The sequence below is a fragment of the Ursus arctos genome, unplaced genomic scaffold (assembly GCF_023065955.2).
Source record: "Ursus arctos isolate Adak ecotype North America unplaced genomic scaffold, UrsArc2.0 scaffold_31, whole genome shotgun sequence".
Classification (NCBI taxonomy): domain Eukaryota; kingdom Metazoa; phylum Chordata; class Mammalia; order Carnivora; family Ursidae; genus Ursus; species Ursus arctos.
Window position 1 is genome coordinate 13,994,524 of NW_026622997.1, and position 19,502 is coordinate 14,014,025.

General features: G+C 35.9%; 1 protein-coding gene across 1 annotated transcript in view; it reads right to left on the bottom strand.

Moving 5' to 3' along the window:
- LOC113264239 (uncharacterized) overlaps positions 1 to 19,502 on the bottom strand; it is a gene marked incomplete at its 5' end in the record, with an annotated part of 288,777 nt that overhangs the window by 44,537 nt on the left and 224,738 nt on the right. The window contains one exon of the mRNA XM_057304793.1: positions 14,106 to 14,265. Within this exon, the coding sequence (XP_057160776.1) occupies positions 14,106 to 14,265 (160 nt within the window). The remainder of the gene's footprint in view (positions 1 to 14,105; positions 14,266 to 19,502) is intronic.

Here is a 19,502-nt window from a genome sequence, read left to right on the forward strand (position 1 = left end):
ATGTTTGGGCAGACAAGCTGAGATTCCTGGGCTGAACATCTGGCAGAAGCCATTTTACCATTCATCATTTCAAGGTTTCAAATTGAGGGCAAAATGCCATATAACTTACTTGTACATCGTTTACTAAAAACCACAACATTATAAGGCCAAAATGTTCTTACTTGAGAGGTTTTTATCCCCTTCCTGAAATATTCTGACATGTGCAAAGATCATGCCTGGCAAAATGTCCTAGATTTTAGTCCTGGCTGTGACATTTATTATGATGGGCAAGTCATCTTTCTGAATCTCACTAATTTCCCTCACCTGTGAAATTCCTGACCTGATTACCTCAAGGTTTCTCTAAGGAACAAATAGAATTATGTTGACAACATGTTGACGACTCTAACGTGTGATAGTAATGTAAGATATTGTTATTTCTTTCAATGTTTTAAGTTAAAATCTACAAACATTACATTTTCATGAAATATTCCAATAGCTGTTTTTTAGATGCTAAAAGCAAAATCTTTCAGATTTGAAATTTAAAAAGACGACAAGGAAAAGACCTGCCCTTCTCTAAAGAGGTTCTACTTTTTACAATCATCTTTCAGCACTCTGACTCGTTACACAATGTTTGCATCTGTACGTTTATGTAACGCTCCTGCAATATAAGGTGATTCTTCACCAAAAATCAAGGCGGGAATAAGCATTTCCTTCCACTCCAATTACCTAACAGCATAACTTTCTGTACTTCATCTACTCATTGGGAAGCAAATTACAAATTTGCTGGGAAGTTTTCATCAGAAGCAACATAAAAGAATTACATAAAGAAATATTTGGTGAGTGTTTCTATCTTATAGTAACGTGCAAAAATCATATTCGCACCCCTTTGACATATCTATTAGTGAAAAACCCATTTGTCTATTTGCGCTATATAGGCTACCATTTGTCGAGCCAATAGATTTATAATGATTAGGCTTAGTGGAAAAATCTAAACACAGAAAACTCTTCCACCATTATATTCATATTCAGAAATGTCAGGATTAACTAAAACTGGAGGTTAAATCACACGATTAATGACAAATGCTGCAATTCAATTGTTCAGCTAACTGCCATCATGCTTCTTCATTATATTCCTCTTAAAATTTTCTATTAGTGGTAAATTTTCCAAAAACAGAAAATGGGAAATACCAGGAGCTGACAGCATCATGTCAAAGTATGGGTAGCCATTGCCAACATCATCAAGGTAGAATGGCTTACGCAGTCCTCGAGCATGAGGATTATGTGTTATATCTTTGATTTGAGCCCAACAACAAAGTTGTTATGCACAGAATTTATCAAAAGAGTGAAGAAAAGGGGGCACATGGGTGGCTCAGTTGGTTGAGCGACCGACTCTTGATTTCAGCTCAGGTTATGATCCCAGGGTCATGAGATCAAGCCCTGCATCGGGCTCTGCAGTCAGTGGGGAGTCTGCTTGAGATTCTCTCTCCCTCTGTCTCTCCCCACACTCATGTTTGCATGTGCACATGCATGTCTGTCTCTCTTCCAAATAAATAAACAAATCTTAAAAAAAAAAAAGATAAGATGGAAGAGAGAAAGGAAGGAAGAAAAAAGCAAGGGAGAGAAGGAGGAGAGAGCAAAAGGGGAAGGATACTACTACCTAAACTACTTGGTGACTTGGTTCAGTCATAAAATTACCAATTCATGTTAAAAACTAAACTTTTCTCTAATACTGTTTCATACAGAGAGGTGATTTGCCTTCTCAGTGAATCCAATACATCAAAAACAAACAAACAAACAAACAACAACAAAAATTATCCTGGGTGTGGGATTCCCTACCCCAAAACAGAAGAAACCAAACTTAAGGCATACATGGTGTAGATATGTCATTCTCTGGGACAACTGAATGTCACATTTTATTTGTAGAGCTTAGATTTGATATTTATTATTCTTGGTGAATAGTGGGCACATGTATTAAGTGAAAAGTGAATCAAATTTCAAGTTACACAAGATAGCATATGCAGCACGTCCTGCCAAGAAGTATTGAAAATATTTGGCCCTGCAAATAGGACAGAAACCCTGAGTGTTCTCTCCAATTTACGCCAGCCCCTTGATAACAGACTTTTCTTCAATGAATTTTTAGCAGTTTGCCTGATGAACCCGAATGGTCTTGGAGAAGTTGAGAAAACAGAACCCAAATAGAGATGCACTTTTGCTGAGCACTGTTGTAAAATCATCCAGAGCGCCATCAATGCATTCTTGTGTGACAATGAAGCCCCTCTGGAGCTGTGGTCAATTTCAGTAGAGTGTACTGTTCCTGTGTGACGCTTCCTAGACTCAGGAAAAACAGTTTGCCTGTTTAAGGACTGCAGAAAATAACAACTCACTTCTCCACATATGCTTATAAAGGGTGACAGTAAACTGTTAATTGGGTCAGTTTCCACCACCACTGCTTATACATCATTAATATGTCTTTTACGGGACTGAAATTGCTCTATATTCTTTTTTGGAAGAGAAAAAAAATATACCAAGATAAAATTTTGGTGTTTTCAGTAAAAACTGTAGTAGGTATTTTTAATGACCCTGAAGTTCTGGCAAATAAAATAAGAACCTCAGAAAAGCACTATTATCATAACAGAACCAATTCTCTCTTGTTCCTGATGATCTTTGGTACCATTTCCTCTTACATAATTGTATGGTAAGCAACAACAGAACATCATAAGAGCTGTCATGAGGCTCAAGAGAAAAACAAACCTCATACTATTAATAACTTTTTTCTTGGCATTTTTTTATTGAACATTGCGTCAACATTCTCTGGGCTCTACTGTTCTAAAATCCCTTTTAAAAACCTGGGGGGAAAAAATACTGCTTGGATCCTTCAGGCTTGAACTTTTTAGATTCAATCCAGGTCTGTTGTGTTACCTCTGGAGTACCCAGAACATTGTTCCTGAAGCTGGGAACAATGTGTTCTCCACAACTGCAAGCTCTATAAGTTGTACTTTAGATTAAATTTCTTTTTTTAATTTCTATTTCCATGATCACATTTGAGGTGATGAAAATGTTCTATAATTAAATTATGATAAAGGTTGCAGAACTCTAAACATGATGAAGACCACTGAATTGGGCACTTTCAATGGATTAACATTATAGCTGCAAATTATTATTTTTTTAAGATTTTATTTATTTATTTATTTATTTATTTATTTATTTATTTGAGAGAGAGAGAACACGAGTGATGGGGAGGCACCGAGGGAGAAGCAGAAGCATATTCTTCACTGAACAGGGAGCCTGACGCAGTGCTTTATCCCAGGATCGTGACCTGAGCCGAAGCAGACGCCTAACCCACTGAGCCACCCAGGCCCCCCTATAGTTGTAAATTACATCTTAATGAAGTTGTTGAAGTATTGGACCCATTTTAAAGAGGCAAATATATTTTAAAATAATAAAATAAGTCCTTTATTACTTAACTGAATGTTTGTCTCAGTAGGGTCTGCTGACAGCTCTGAGGTTCTTAACTATATTTCAAGGGATGCTCAAGGATTCCTTTAAAAGGAGTTTTAGTTTATTTGTAGGGTATATACGCAAAATGTGGAAATTAAGAAATGGAAACTGTAGATTTTAAAAGTACAATATAGACATTAAAGGCAATTGGCAATAGGGACAATCTGTTTTACAAATTAAAAAGTCCTTTAGTAATAACATAATATAAAGAAATGGTATGATTTGAACCAATGCATATATGCTATTAGGTATCTCTATCCTTCATTAGACTGTGACTATTTTCCCATGGAGAGGGCCCAGAGTTTGAAGTCATTACCTCTTGATCAAGGATAGTAAATTCCCTCCACTTAAGGTTCTCTTCACACATCCTTTAGATTTTGCAATATCTAAAAGCATCATATAAATTTTAAAAGAAACTGAAAGTTTAGTTAACAAATAGTGCTCTTTGTTAAAACAAAACAACAACAACAACAAAAAGCCTTATTGGCATAGCTCATTCCAGCCTAATGACAAAATTAGGCTTATTATCCATGATTTTTAAGTTTTATACATGACTAAGACAATTAGGAAAGACCCAGGAAATGAGTATCAGCCAAATGTGAAAAAAAAAAAAAAAAAAAAAAAAAACAAGGGTTTGAAAACAATCTAAAAGATCAAACCTTTGGCTAGGGCAAGATTTATTTGACAAAACTGTGCCCCAAAAAATCCATAAACAAATTTTTATATCAAGAAATTAAAAATAAGCAAGTATCCAAAGCAGGACAAATGAGTCATCGCCTGACCTGGTGACAGGCTGTAGAGTGACAATGAGAGCTTTTCCAACAGCTTGCCTGAGAAGAAGCCAAGGGACCAGCCTGGAAACCAGGAGCTAAATGTAGATGGCAGCGCGTGTCGCTTGGAGCGCTCACGGTGACTCTGTTCCTGCCAAATATACAGCAGCTTAGCTGTGTTTTAGGACCTAATCGAGGCATAAACCACAACTGCTGCTGTTGCTGGTGATGATGGAAACCAAACTGCCTTTCTAATTGGAAAGGAAGAAATGTGAACAAAGAGAACCAACCAACAAAATCCCATCAGGAGATGCAAAATGTGACTGGGTTCTGCCGCCAAGTTAAGAAAGGTGTGTGTTTCATCAAATCTGAAAGATAATCAGAACCGAGAAGGAGAAACACCATGGCAATGTTGGCCAGTTCATTAACACTCTCTGTGACTTTCTTTCTTCCCTGTCTGAAGACAGATCATGAGGCCACTACGTAGCAGACAGATTGTCATGGCACAAACACCTACTTGAAAACATAACAGGGACTGCTCCCGAAAGGCATGGGACAGTGGTTTGCAAAGGATTTTATATCGCGCTTGGTACTTTTTCCTGTCAAAGAACACGTATATAGGTCTTTTTCCAAATTATGAAAATATTATGTGTTCATCATAAAAATTAGTAGGAAATTTAGAAAAGCACAAAGATAAATTTTCCATACTCCTACATCAAAGGAAGATAGAACCATGTGAAAATTTTATGTATGTCTTTGTAACTTTTGACTTCACTTTACAGTCTTCCATGGGCCATTTTTGTACTGATTCATATTGAATTACTGGGAACTGTGGTTTTGCAATGCACACGGAAAGTGAAATACTAATATATATCATTTCTTGCCTATTTATCCAAACTCGGTGTTCCCCGATGCTTACATTAGTCATGTTCCAGCCATACTAAATTCTTTTCTGTTCTCCAAAATACCATGAGATTTTTTAAAATTTTTTTATTTAAATTCAATTTAGTTAACATATAATGTATATTAGTTTTGGGAGTAGAATTTAGTGATTCATCAGTTGCATATAACACCCAGTGCTCATTACCTCAAGTGCCCTCCTTAATGCCCACCACCCAATTACCACCCCCCACCTCCCCTCCAGCAGTTCTCAGTTTGTTCCTAGAGCTAGAGTCTCTTATGGTTGCCTCCATGATATTTTATCCTCTGCTTGGAGCGCCTATTCTTCTGGTGCCCAATTTGTCCTTGAACTGCTCTTCATCTTAAATACCTATCTCGATAATCTCCTTTGCAAGATCTTCAATGGCCTTTTCAAATGGGTTAAGACTGTCAAAAAGAAAACCATGGGCCCCAAATAAAGTCACCTGGACCAAATCACCAAACGGGGGCTCATTAACCAACCTAACTGCAGTTCTAACTTCCCCAGAAATGTAGTCTTTACCAGTCAATCAAGAATTTTCCAGCAGCACCAATGAGGTAATGGGACACATGGGCTCTCTCCATCTCTCCCATTGCCCCAAAGGATGGGGAGGTAATCTGCATGATAAAACCCTCAGCTTTTCCCCCTAAAGGAAAGTGACCTTCCCAGAAACAACCCTTTCTTTTCTTTTGCTAACTTGTTGCCCCACCTCCTTCCTAGAAAAAACCTGCCATTTTGTACAGCTCCTTGAGCTCCCTCTACTTGCTAGATGGGATGCTGCCCAGTGCCTGAATCACTTAATAAAGCCAAGTAGATCTTGAAATTTCCTTGGTGGAATTTCGTTAACAATACTATCTCCCTTCAAGCTACCACCATACTGCCTAGCGCCATCCACGGAATTGGCACCATCTACTGTATTGGCATTTTAGCCCCCCAACTGCTTAACTTCTTCACTGTACTGTAAAGGAAGACATACTGTTTTTACTTTCATGTGCATTTGGAAAAAAGTGCCTACTTCATATCAGATGATCCATAACAAAGTGGCGAGTAAATGAATAGATGGGTGAACGAAGTTATTTCATCTCTCTGAGCCCACTTCCTCATCTGTAAAATGGAAATACTACCCACCACATATATTTGCTTTGAGAATTAAATGAGCCAACATATTAACTGCTTGACATAGTGACTGACCCACAGTAAGAGCTATTTATTTTCTTCCTTTGTTCCTAAGAAAATATTACTTTAATTTTAAGCCCCTTTTTAAAAAAAATTCTCTTTGACCTATCTACCAAAAACGTGAGCGTTAAGAGTTCAAGCAAATAGTTTCTCTGAGCAGGTAATAATACTATGGTGACATTTTTGCAATTCTAATTTATTCAAGCTTTGTGACTGTTAAAAGCCCAAAGAACACCCTATAGAAATTAGATAAGCTAAAAGGGACAAAGGGTAATAGGGGAGCCAGTATTTCAATAGAGTTGTATTTTCATCTCATTGAAGCCTATACAAATGCAAGTGATGGGGAACTGGCTTTTCTCGAGTAACAGTCGGATATGGAAAGGAATTTGACTTTCATTCTTCCCGGTAAAGAACATTGTACTTCCAAAGGGAGAAAAAAAGAACATTGTTTAATGCTTTACATGAAATTCCATTTCCCACCACATAATTATTAAAAGATAAGTAGCTTCTGCATTATTAATAAGAATAAATAATAAGATGGCAATTAAATAACTATCATTAATGACTTGTTCATTAATATGTTAGTAGTCAGCTGCTTTATCATGAAGAGAAATTAGAGTAAGATAGTAGGAAAATTCAATAAATAATAAAACAGAAAGCTGTGTATTGTGCCTCAGTTAATTACAAATATATCTGATTCTTAGGGAACGCTAAAGAAATTTGCATACCAAGTACAGAAGTAGTTCAAAGCTAATAGGTGCTTTGTTACAAACAAAACTCTCTCATGTCTCTTTGAGTTTAAGTTTGTTTACTCTTACAAAAACTTGATTTCCTGTGTCTGAGGAAAATAAGCTTATAAAAAAGATGAAAAGCCTGCTATATAGCACTCCAGTAAAGAGATGCTAAGAAATTAAGTGTTAATGAATCAAAAACATATGGATTACATTTCACTTCAAATAGAAATGATTTTAGAATCAAGGGGGAGAGTACTTAGCAAAATGTAAGTAAGTCTTTGTCAATCTTTAAAACCCAAGCATTTATGGTATCTTCAGAAAGCTCCTAGTTATTCCTTTCCTTAGTGGTTACCTATCATTTTCATTTATAGAAACGATCCATCTCTCCAAGGCCAAATGACCTTTCAAACGTTTAACAATGTATTGAGTCAGTTATATACGGACATCCCAGAAGTTCAGAGATAAAAAAGATCAAGGGGGAAATATGTATCAATTAACCAAAACCACCATGCCAACATCAAACATTTTCCACCACTCCTTGTTCATCATGATTTGAAAGACAAAAGAGAAATGCCAGTGCTCACATACCGTTTTAAGTCATCTTCTTTTATATGCATCTTTAGAATTGTAGCTAAGATTTGCGTTTTCTATCAATCTTTCATTGTACAAAAATTGGAACTTGTGTAATGTTAGTAGCTCTAAATACAGTCCACATTTACATAAAAATCTTTAAAAGGAAGTGTTTTCATGCTTCTGGAGATTTGGGAATTTGTTCAATGCAAGCAGAAAACAACATTAGATGTAGAGTTCACAATAGGTATTTGATTACTGAGCAGAAACCCCTATGTGTAAGATAATTTAGGCATACTTTTAGGATGTATTCACCCAAGTCCCTAAGATATGTTCTTCACTAAATAAAAATAAATAAGTAAATACAAAATAGTGCACTTTTCCAAAGCAACCAAGTACATTTTTAGCACCTAGTCTACTAACTTCCCATCAAAGAACTGTTCATTTACGTTCCTATATTGATGCTGAAGTCTCTTTCACTAAGGATTCTGTTCTGACGTCCAAGATGTTCATTTATTATTGTGGGTACTTATTCTTGTGCCCCACACTCAGTGTGAAAAGCTTTTCAGTCATTTTGGAAGTGAAGCCTCTGTAGGCAAATCCTCCAAGTATGAAATTCACTGGAATCACATTCGGGGGACAGGAAGTGTTACAGGTAGATGGTTTGAGCCCTCCCCTTTTGTTCTCTTAATGTTAGGAGTTAAATGGACCTTAGCTCTTCTGATTAGGTCCCTGGTGGCCACCTCCTACAATCAAAGCAGCCTGTTTACCCTTTGAATGGACAGAATTCCAGGGTTCTTTGGGTTGGAGTCACCATTCTGCCACCTGCCATTTTGAATTCAGCTTGACTCCCGGTTTCCACTTCCACTTGCTTCCACCTGCCATTCCTAACTTCAAATTTGGCTAGGTCCAATTTTGCTTGTTATTTATCTTCACCTACTTTCAAGTCCTCATCAAGCTTGCAAAACCTATCCCTCCACAACAGATCAGGATGAGGAATACCTGATGACGTGTAAAGCACAATCTATAAGTGATTGTGGGATTGAATTGAATTGAATAATTGATGGAAAACTGAACTATGTATTAGACAGAGTGTATTAAAAACATTAGAACTTTAAAACAAGCTATATAAGGGGTGCCTGGGTGGGCTCAGTCAGTTAAGCATCTGCCTTTGGCTTGGGTCATGATCCCAGAGTCCTGGGATCGAGCCCCGCAATGGGATCCCTGCTCATCGGGGAGTCTGCTTCTGCCCCTTCCCTCTGCTCATGTTCTTTCTCTCTTTCTGAAATAACTAAATAAAATCTTAAAATAAAATAATAAAATCAAATTAAAAATTGATAGAATTCAATGCAAAGGCAACCCAAATCCTTAATGGAATGAGTTACCTCTTTTCCTAAAGCTTTCAATGGCTTCCTGTTGCCTATGATAAATATATAGTCCCCACTACTGTGTCCATTTCAAGTTTCTAAACTCCTTCTCCAGGCTGAGCTCTCACTTTCTTCCAGCCTCTGCCCTTTGTTCCAGTTCAAACAAATTGCTTTCAATTTTCAAACCTGCCTTGGTATTTCCTGTCAGTATACCTCTACTCACTGTCTCCTTCCGCATGGAAAATTCTATCAAATGTCTCCATCCCAAATCCCCATCAACATGCTTCCACGTATCTATTTGCTACCACCTTGCCACCCAAGGTCCTCACCAAAGCTTCTCCTCCTCCCTGACCATATTTCTCCAGTAAAAATGAGTAGTATTTCTAGGAAAACAGTGCAGTCACTCCATGATATACTGCCTGCCATTGGCCATGTCAATAACAATGTGTAGGATCTACCTCCCTATATAATTATAACCTTCAGAACAGAATTTCAGCAACTACAGAACTCAGAGAATTGTTACAGTCACATTCTGAGGGCACAAGAGTAATGCCTATACAAAGAAGAGAAAACAGGATATGTGTCTACGTGTGCTTGTGTTTCCCGGTACACATTCATGGTAAAGGATGGGTAGCTCCTTCTCAGAGTCCCTTACTTAATTCCATTGTATAGCCATCTCTTCATAAAAACTACTCTAACATACAACAACAAAAATTATAAGCTTCATTAATTGCATCTGGTAGATAATACAGACTCGAGAAATAGACATTTTAGTTTTTATGCCTTCTAATTATGCTGCTTGAATGGATCTCTAACTTTACTGTCCACTGTCCCACGAGGCATGACTTTCTCCAATCCTTCCTCTCTGGCTAACATCCTGCTATTTCTATGAGCTTCAATAGCCCCTTTCAAAGTGGTAGTTTCTTTAAGAAAATAATTACAATGTAAATTAGTCTTCAACAAATAGGCACATTTTGGAATTAAATTCCTAAGTATCGAAGCTTTGCTTCCTGATATGTTCAAAACCATTATATAAGTTTAACCATAGCCATTCAATCTATGTACCTAGAAATATCATTTCTTCTGTTGCTAATGAAGGTCCTACGGCACAAATTTATTAAAGGTATACGTTTGCATGGGATAATAATTGGGTCGATAATATTAAATTCATAGGCTCATTATTTAATTGCAAGGGCAGATTATGAATACAGCTTCTAAAATGTATTTTAATGAAAAACACTACATCCTGACCTAATCATATCAACCTTATGCTATCTAATTAAGGATGCAAAAAATCATTAGAGTTGCAAAATATTAGTTCCAGTTCCATCAGGCTGTGAGCTGCCCCTTCATGAATATATATATTTTTACTCATGATAAATAGTTAATGAGGTAAAAATGACAAAATTTGCATGTAGGCAAATTAGTTTAATAGAATGATGTCTTTTCTGACTACTGAAAGTGACCTTTTCCTTTTCAAAAAAATGGTTAAAATACTTCGAAATTATCATCTGGCTGTCTGCACAAATGACAAATTATATGTATGAACAATATAAGAATTACAAAATGCAATAATCCTAAATTCTCATCATACTGTAAATGTGTTCTGTGCTTTTGCATTTATCAATTTAATAAAAGGAAATTAAGCATATTATAAAGTGTCCATTTATGTGGCAATTTTTAATCCAGAGCATAAAAAAGAGAAGCATGTGCTTAATAGCTAATACTATGGCAAAGATCTAGATCAAATTTTTAAAGTACAAAAATTCTAGACTACTTACTTGAAATACTTTTATATTAAAGTGTCTATTCCACTCTTAATTTAGCATTTTAGATTATAATGAGTGTTCTAAATTAAACTGGCATTGTATCTTGAAATTAGTAAGTTAATTATTCACCAGGACTACCTTGCTTCCCTATTGAAATAAACTAAACAAGGAAACATAAAACAGGTTAAGAAGAACATTAAAAAAATTAATCATAAATAAGCGGAAGTCTTCATGGTATAAATGCCAGGTCATGAAGAGATGTAACAAATAAAATATGTATGCCTATTCATTTAAGTTTAGGAATGTTTCTGTATGCTTAATAAACATAACCCCAGCAACGAGGAATAACAGGTGCTCTCCAGATTTTCAAACGATTTGCATCCACATCTCTGTGAGTCTCCTCATTGATGGATGCTGAGTCTATACATGTTGGGGAAGAGACAGCAGCAATTTATCTAGATATATTAATGTCTGTTAATGGCCCAAAAGAATCTAAGCCAAAATATTTTACTTAAGACACAAATGCCTTTGATTATTTACTTTAATTACTTTTAGTCCAATTGTCTTTTCTTTGATCCATTTAAATGTCTATACACTGTCAGCATTACAAACACTCAAGGTTTGAGGTCTTTTCCTTAGTTCTACTCTTGTCCATCATGGGTCACCTTTTATAAAGGAGGGAATAAATATTAATTTTAAAGAATTAAAGAATTTCATAATCTCCTTTAATTTTCCCTCTAGCACCTAAACATTCATTTTCCTCTTCCCCTTTATGTCCCCAGTCCCCTCCCCATCCCACCTTCTCTTATGTCTCACTCTCTCTGACTTTCCTAGACAAAATAAACAATCATAAACAATAAAATGATTCTCTACTTTTCTCTGTATTCTCTTGTTAGGTACTATGGTTCAACTCAGATCATTTTGGTACTCAACTTGGGATTGCTTCCAAATTCCTAAACGTCCATATTCCTAAACTTGATGTTTTGAAGCTTAATAATGAAATAAATATTCTCTACCTATCCCAGTCACTTTGACATTATCCTGCAGAGAAAGTGCTCTTTGCTTAATTTTTAGGATGATTTAAACAATTTGGGCCTTTCAAAAACTATGCTGTTGTCAAGGATTTTTGAAGAAGAAACCAGGATGAATATATCGCAAAGTGAAATGTGTTTTACTTCAAGTCAGGGACAGTGATTGTGGAAATGTCTGAGGTAATGTTATATTTATCTATCAAATTAACAGAATTCAAGGCATATTGCATATATTCATAGTAAACCCTTGTGGAATTTTTTTAAAGCAATATTTAGGTTTCTATCAGATAGAGAATGGAATGGGGTAGATTATATGTTCATTATATGGACAAATCAAATATGTTCAATTATTCAGTCATTCATGTTTGCATTCATTTATGTACTGAACGAATAGACAACAGAAATGTACTATGTTCTACAGACACTATTAAAGATTGAGAACACAAAGATGGAGAAGCCACTGGTTTATTGCACAAGATCTTAGTCTAAAAAGGAAGTGGGAAACACCTATAATTCTCAGATTGTGTGTTAGAAGGGTCAGATAAAACAAGCAGCTTTGACACAAAGGAGATGGTCCTCTCTGGGCAGGCTCCATCAAAGCAACACTCGGGGTCAGCCTGGAAGAAGAATTAGTTTGCCAGGGGGTACCTGGGGGGCTGGGAGGGTGCTCCGCCAAACAGAGAGGAATGGATGGTAATGTAAAACAATATGTCACATTTAGCAAACTAGCCTTATTTTAATATGACCTAATTATATTTCAGTGAGAAGCATTTGGCAAGAGGAAGGCTGAGAAGGGAGAGTGGGATATGGATACAGGAGACATCACCAGAAAGGTTGACAAGAATCCCATCAAATGGCAAAAATGCATTAGTCTGAATTTTGGCTTTTACTCCTCAGGCAAAAGGTTTATGACAGGGAAATGGAGGGTCATACCTGCATTGTAGAAAACTTCTAATGAATGAAGTCATGGATGGTGTGATGACGTGGTAACTGCAGTGTGAGACTGCAGGTAGACAGAGCAGTTAGCAGAGTATTGCTGTTCTTCAGAAGCTGGGTATTGAGGTCATAGACATGCAGTAGCAAATGCAATAGAGAAGAGTAGATATTAAGAAAGTAAAGTCAATAGAACTAACTGGATGATAAAACTGAAAAAAAATTCTAGGAGACAAAGAAAAGTCTAGAAAAACACCGGGTTTTGAATCTTTGTGATTCAGAGTAGATGAAAATGCCATGTATAGAGGTTATGGATGTGTAAATCCTGTGGTTTTGTGACATAAGTGAAATGCATTTGTTAATTAACACTATGTGTCAAGTCAGTTTTGTTGGGTTTGGGTTTCTTTGGGGCATACACCTGAAGATATCAAGTAGGCTGCTGGATTGTATTAGTTTAAGACTCAGAACAGAGGTGTAGCCTTGAGATACACATTTGATCATCTTCAGCAGGATGGAAGATTGAATGGAGGTTAACAAAAAAAGAGTGTGCAGAGTAAGAAGAAAAATAAACGAAGTACAGGGCCCTGAAAAACACTAAAACAGAAGACACTGATGAAGTCAATGCAGAAGTCTGGAAAGGAGATTACTGAAAGATGGAGGGGAAGCAAGGGACTGACTAACAGAGGCATCAAAGGAGAAAAACAGAAATAATATTCTCTTCCTCCTGTCCTGCCAAGATGACATCGAAGCCAGCAATCATGTCACATGTGAGAAGTCAGTCATAGCTTCTTGTATTATTCTTTTTCCTTAAAGTTTTATTTATTTATTTATTTATTTATTTATTTATTTATTTATTTGAGAGAGAGAGAGAGAGAGAGAGGGACCATGCAGGAGAAGGGGCTGAAGGAAAGGGAGAGAATTTCAAGCAGACTCTCCGCGAAGTGCAGAGCCCAATGCAGGGCTCCATCTCATGACCCTGAGATCATGACCTGAGCCAAAAACCAAGAATCAGATGCTTAACTGACTGAGCCACCCAGGTGCACCACTAGTTTCTTTTATATTCTTCACAACCCTTGTGTAATTTTGCCCAATATATATACGGCAGGTATCAATAAATATTTCCATAAGAAAATAACAGTGCCACACTCTAAGAACCACCTGGCCATGTTTCCTCATTTCAACTAATACAAAATAATCAATATACAGTCAAGTTGTGATATTTGTAGGGAGGTGGCAGTCAAATGCAATAATAAATGGCTTCAAGAACAATGTGAGAAAATGTACCGACTTACTGATATGCTAACAGAATGAGTTTCTCTTTGTGTGGTCAAAAAACACATCTACTTCAAACCAACTCACCTTCTTCCTTTCACCATGGATTCCTCTCCATTGCTCAGCCCTTTTCATTATGTAACTGAGCTCCTGATTGGAAATCTCCAAATCATACGGTATGAAAAACTTGGTTTCTTCACTATGGATTCGCTGAAATGCATCTAATATCCAGGAATCATTGTGCAATCTAAGAACAAAACCATCTGTTATTTTTGTTCTCCAAATATTGTTTACTTTTTGTCTCCAAAAATGTTAAATAATTTGTTTCTTTTATCAATTTCTATTTATTCTATTCTAGTTCATTGTTCCCACTTATCTTTCAGAAATTATTTGACTTACATTTCAGAAATAATTTAATACTATTCTCCACTAAACATCATAATCAAAGAATAATCTGGGTTGGTTGGTTTTTTTGGTTTTTTTGCAATTATCTCCAATAAGCCTACTATTTCTGATTTTTGATGTCTAGCTAATAGATGGTAGAAAATTAAGAAATATTTAGCCATAATTTGTATTATGAATACCACATTAATTCAAATATGAGGGATGTGTTAAAGGAAACAGTCAAGAACCCTAATGCATCACAGTATCTATAAACTACCCATTTGAAAAGTTATTACAAAATGCCCAAGTTAAGATTTGGACTACAAGATTGTTGAGCATTGCATGGAAGTTCCTTTCTATACAAAATGGGGAATCATAAGTATTTAATTTCAATGATCAGGATAATTATATTTTGCTTTAAATAGAGTAAGTAATTAAAACTAAAATTTATTGAGTTCCATTATGATGGTGGTCTTTCACACCCATTGTGTTATCTAGCCTTCCTGTAATCCTGTCTTTTATATATTTATACACTAAAATTAAAAAAAAATAGTCTTGCTATTTATAAGTAACAGAGACAGAATCTAAACTCAGAGCTAACACCAAAATTCATTTCATTCCACCATCTAACTCTTCAGTGAAAATAACTGATACAACACATATCTTCATTTAAGGATCTTTATCTCACTTTTTCCAAAATAGTAAAATAGATTTTTGACCCTACCTGCCAAATAAGATCTGTGTGTCTTTGTTTCCCCCTATTTTGTACTCATCACAGAGTGAAATAAAAGCAAAACTGCAAGCCAGTGTCACTGGTGGCCCAAGACAGGCCATATGGCTTGGTACCATCTTGAAATTCAACTACTACTCTTACTGTGCTTTGAGATTCTAGGTCGGCCATTTGAATGATTTACTAGTTGTCTTGTTAGCAAGAACTAGTCTTTACCATTCTCTTAAGCTTGTTTAATGTAACATCCATCTTTTTCTTTTAATGGTAGTAAGATTTAATGTAGTTAAATTACTGTCAATTTGCTGCCATAAACATTTTCTATATGAAGATTTTAAGTGCAGGATTATCAACAATGCAATTAACTTTGAATTAATTAGAAATCACAGTCCTGTTTCTGCTAGCTTCTGTTCCTTTTGCCCAGAAAATGTGTCTCCTCTTTATATCTCCTTCATTGTGTGTGAAAGAATAATTATGTAAGCATCCAAGCCGGGATCTACAGGATGGTACACAAATGTTTGAACAGAGAACAAAATGGCACATTGGACTATGGAAAGCTGTACAAAGATTAATTGCATTTTAGTTTTACTTGTACATTTTTTTCTTGCCATGTTGAGTAGCATTTTCCAGTGAACAACTTTATGATGGGTTGTAAATGAGTCAACTTACCAACTGTTACTAGTTCTTAGCATATTTTCCAGCCCTATAGAGCCAGTTTACACAAAACAGGAAAAAATAGTCTAGGGTTATATGTGCAAAATTCTAAAAATAAATTGAGTGCTGATAATCATGTAATTCATTTGATTATGTAATCAGTCAAGCAACATAACATTTACCCAAAAGTGAGTTATTTTATCTTTTCAGGGAGGTAGGCCGTCCATACTGATCAAAGTTGGTGCATAGCTAGAGTCCAACGAAATGTTAAGAAAATTTCTATAAAGACATACAATGTCAAAACAGTTTCAATAAACTTCCTAATTAAACTTATTTTATTTATAAAATATATTATTTATATAAAACAATTATTTCATAAACTGGGCATTGGTAGACATTGAGGAGAGCAACACACTGTTTTCTCTGGGTAAACAACATTGGAACCGGTCAATAAAGTATTAAGTTTAAACTTTCCATGATCATATTAAGTTATGAAAGTTTGTTTTTCTCAAATGGGTCAGAAATAATACACACAGACACACATGTATTTTCATGAATTTTCTTCCATTTTGGGTGTGTGTACAAAGATCAGATTGATTTATATAAAATCAAAGATACTAAACATATTACATGAGAGAAGAAAAAGAGAAAACCAAACATGGAAAAATTTAATAATTAGTGAAATTAGGAGAAGCATATTCAAGTTCATTGTATTATTTTGCATTTGTGTAGGTTCAAGTTCATATTTAATAAAAAGCTAATAATATGTTATGGTATTCTACATCATTACGTGAGGATGGTTATAGATGTGGATTTCTTTTAACAATACAACTATTCAAAGTGTCTGAAAATTTTACATTTTTAAATTATTTCTTCAAAATGTAATTAAAAGAGAAACTGTATTCCACCTGTCTGCAAAGCCGTAGGCATTATTGTGTATAGAAATAGGTCACATATTATGCCACAGGTTCTGATGACAGCCAATGAAACAAAGTAATTTACAAAGTCCTCTGCCCTGTGTCCTACATTTGAAGCAATTCATTGCTTGGTGAATGGCAGAAGCTATTATGTTTGGTTCACATCTGAATGTGGGTCATTTACAGGAACCTAGGATGTGACATTTCTTTTAAAGCTAAAAAGGACAAGTGTGAACATTTAGCTAATATAGTATTTTAAGGGTCATGAAAAGGATGGAGTCTATAGCTTAAACTAGCTCCAATATATATATATATGTATATATATATATATATATACACACACACATGCATATACACATATATACATATATATATACATATATACACACACACACATATATATACATATATATATATATATAAATTTAAAAGAATCAAATATGATTGCTTCTTTCTAACTCTAAAAATTACAAATGAGTTTACCAGTATGGCTTTACAGATATCATAGTCAATGTGCTTATTGATAAAACTACTTACCTACTGGTGTAAGTACATAGAATGCTTCAGGTAAAGGTCTGAACAGTTTATACTTGCCAAAATTCATGTGAAATCTGTTCACATATTCTTTAGTGGACTTGTTGAACATTTTAGATGAGGTGTATGACACTGAAGTTTTTATATGTATGAAAAAAGCTTTTGTGGGCTTTCTAGAAACACTTGAATACTCACCATTCTATTTAACACTAAATGAAATTCAAATGGCTTTGGTTTAAAATTATACTAAATAGAGGAAAAGAGAAATACAAAATAAAATTAAAAAGATAAATAAAATGGTGAAGGGAAAATAATTTTAGGAAAAGGAAAAAGAAATTCAAAAAATAAAAACATGCACATAATGGGAAGTAGTCAAGAACCCCTCCACCCCCATTTCCAGAGATAGCTCTATCATAGGTTTATGAAATACATATCCTTCAAAATATGTGCGGTCTCATGTTAGTAAGGGGACAATCATCCTCTTCATTCACTCCTCATTAATTCATTGTCTCGGTCAACAAATACTCATCTTTGCCTGCCAAATGCCAAATACTTAGTAAGTGCAAGCAGTAGGGAAGGGGGGCAGGTGATAATCCCAGGAAGGGGGGACAGAGGAGATTGCATGGGGCCCTGCAGCTGGCAGGAAAAAGGCAGAATGACGAGGAAAGCACAGGGTGTTAGGGTACAATGTAAGGAAGGTGGGGCCCACCCAGGTCAAGAGAGCTCTTAACGTGAGAGCAATCAGAAGCCATTACATGGATTTGAGGCAAGGAGTGATATGATACTTTTTAATTAAAAATCATTCTGGTTATAGTGAGGACAATAGATTAAAAGGAGCAAAAAGGAATATAAAGAGACTGGTTGGAAGGCTAATGTTACAGTAAGTCGGGGGAGAGATCAGGGCACATTGGACAGTGAAAGGAGCCTATGGATAGAATAAGATGGACAAGTTCAAGAGTTAAGCAATTACCAGAACCTGGAGAAGGTGAGTGTGGAGGGTGAGGGAGAGAATGGATTTGAGGACAGATGCCAGGTTTCTTTCTCCCTCTCTTTCTCCTACCCGCCTCTGTCTCCCCCTCCCTCCGTCCCTCCCTCCCTATCCTCCATTCCTTCCTTCCTTCCTTCCTTCCTTCCTTCCTTCCTTCCTTCCTTCCTTCCTTCCTTCCTTCCTTCCCTCTCTCTTTCGCTCTCTTTTCCTCTCTTTCTTCCTCTCTCTCTTTCTCTCTTTATTTCTTTCTTTCCTTCTTTTCTTCTTTCCTCTCTCTCTCTCTTTCTTTCTTACTCAGAACTGGATGGGTAATCTTGGCATTTACTGAGACAGGAAACCCTAGATGAAGTGACTTGGAGGAGAAGATCATGAATTTCTTTACAGAATGTCATCGAAATTTCTAAATTGTTTAATTAAACTCATGTTTACCTTGAAAGAACTGAATTTTAGAACTAAACTGAGCTGGGACGGCTGGGTGGCTCAGTCAGTCAAGCGTCCGACTCTTGCTTTCAGCTCAGGTCATGATCTTAGGATCCTGGAATTGAGCCCATTGTTGTGTTCTGTGCTCGTCACAGAGTCTGCTGGAGATTATCTCCCTCTACTCCTCTCCCTACTCCCTTTCTCTCTCTCTTTCTATTTAAATAAATAAATAAAATCTTAAAAAAAGAAAGAACTAAACCGAGCTGCCTAAATTACAAATCTATTAGAAATATACTATTTAAATCAATTCATTCATTCCCAAGGAGCAGATCGAAGTTTCACTCTTTTTTTTTTCAAAAAAAAAAAAAATTGAGTATAGTTGACACACAATGTTACATTAGTTTCAGGTGTACAGTATTGTGATTTGACTTTTCTATATTTAACTCTATGCTCACCACAAGCATAGCCACCATCAGTCACCATACAACACTATTGCAGTATCATCAACTACATTTCCTATGTTATGCCCTTTATTCCCATGACTTGTTCATTCCATAACTGGAAGTCTGTGTCTCCCACTCCCCTTCACCCATTTTGCCCACCCTCCCTCCACCCCCTTCCCTCTGACAACCATCAGTAAGTCCAAAAATCAGACTTATGGGTCTGATTCTGCTTTTTTGTCTTTTTGTTTGTTCATTCGTTTTGTTGATCCAATAATCCTACTACTGGGTATTTACCCAAAGAAAATGAAAACACTAATTTGAAGAGATGTATGCAGCCCTATGTTTACTGCAGCATTAGTTACAATAGCCAAAATATGGAAGCAACTCAAGTGTCTATCCACAGATGGCCAGAAAGAA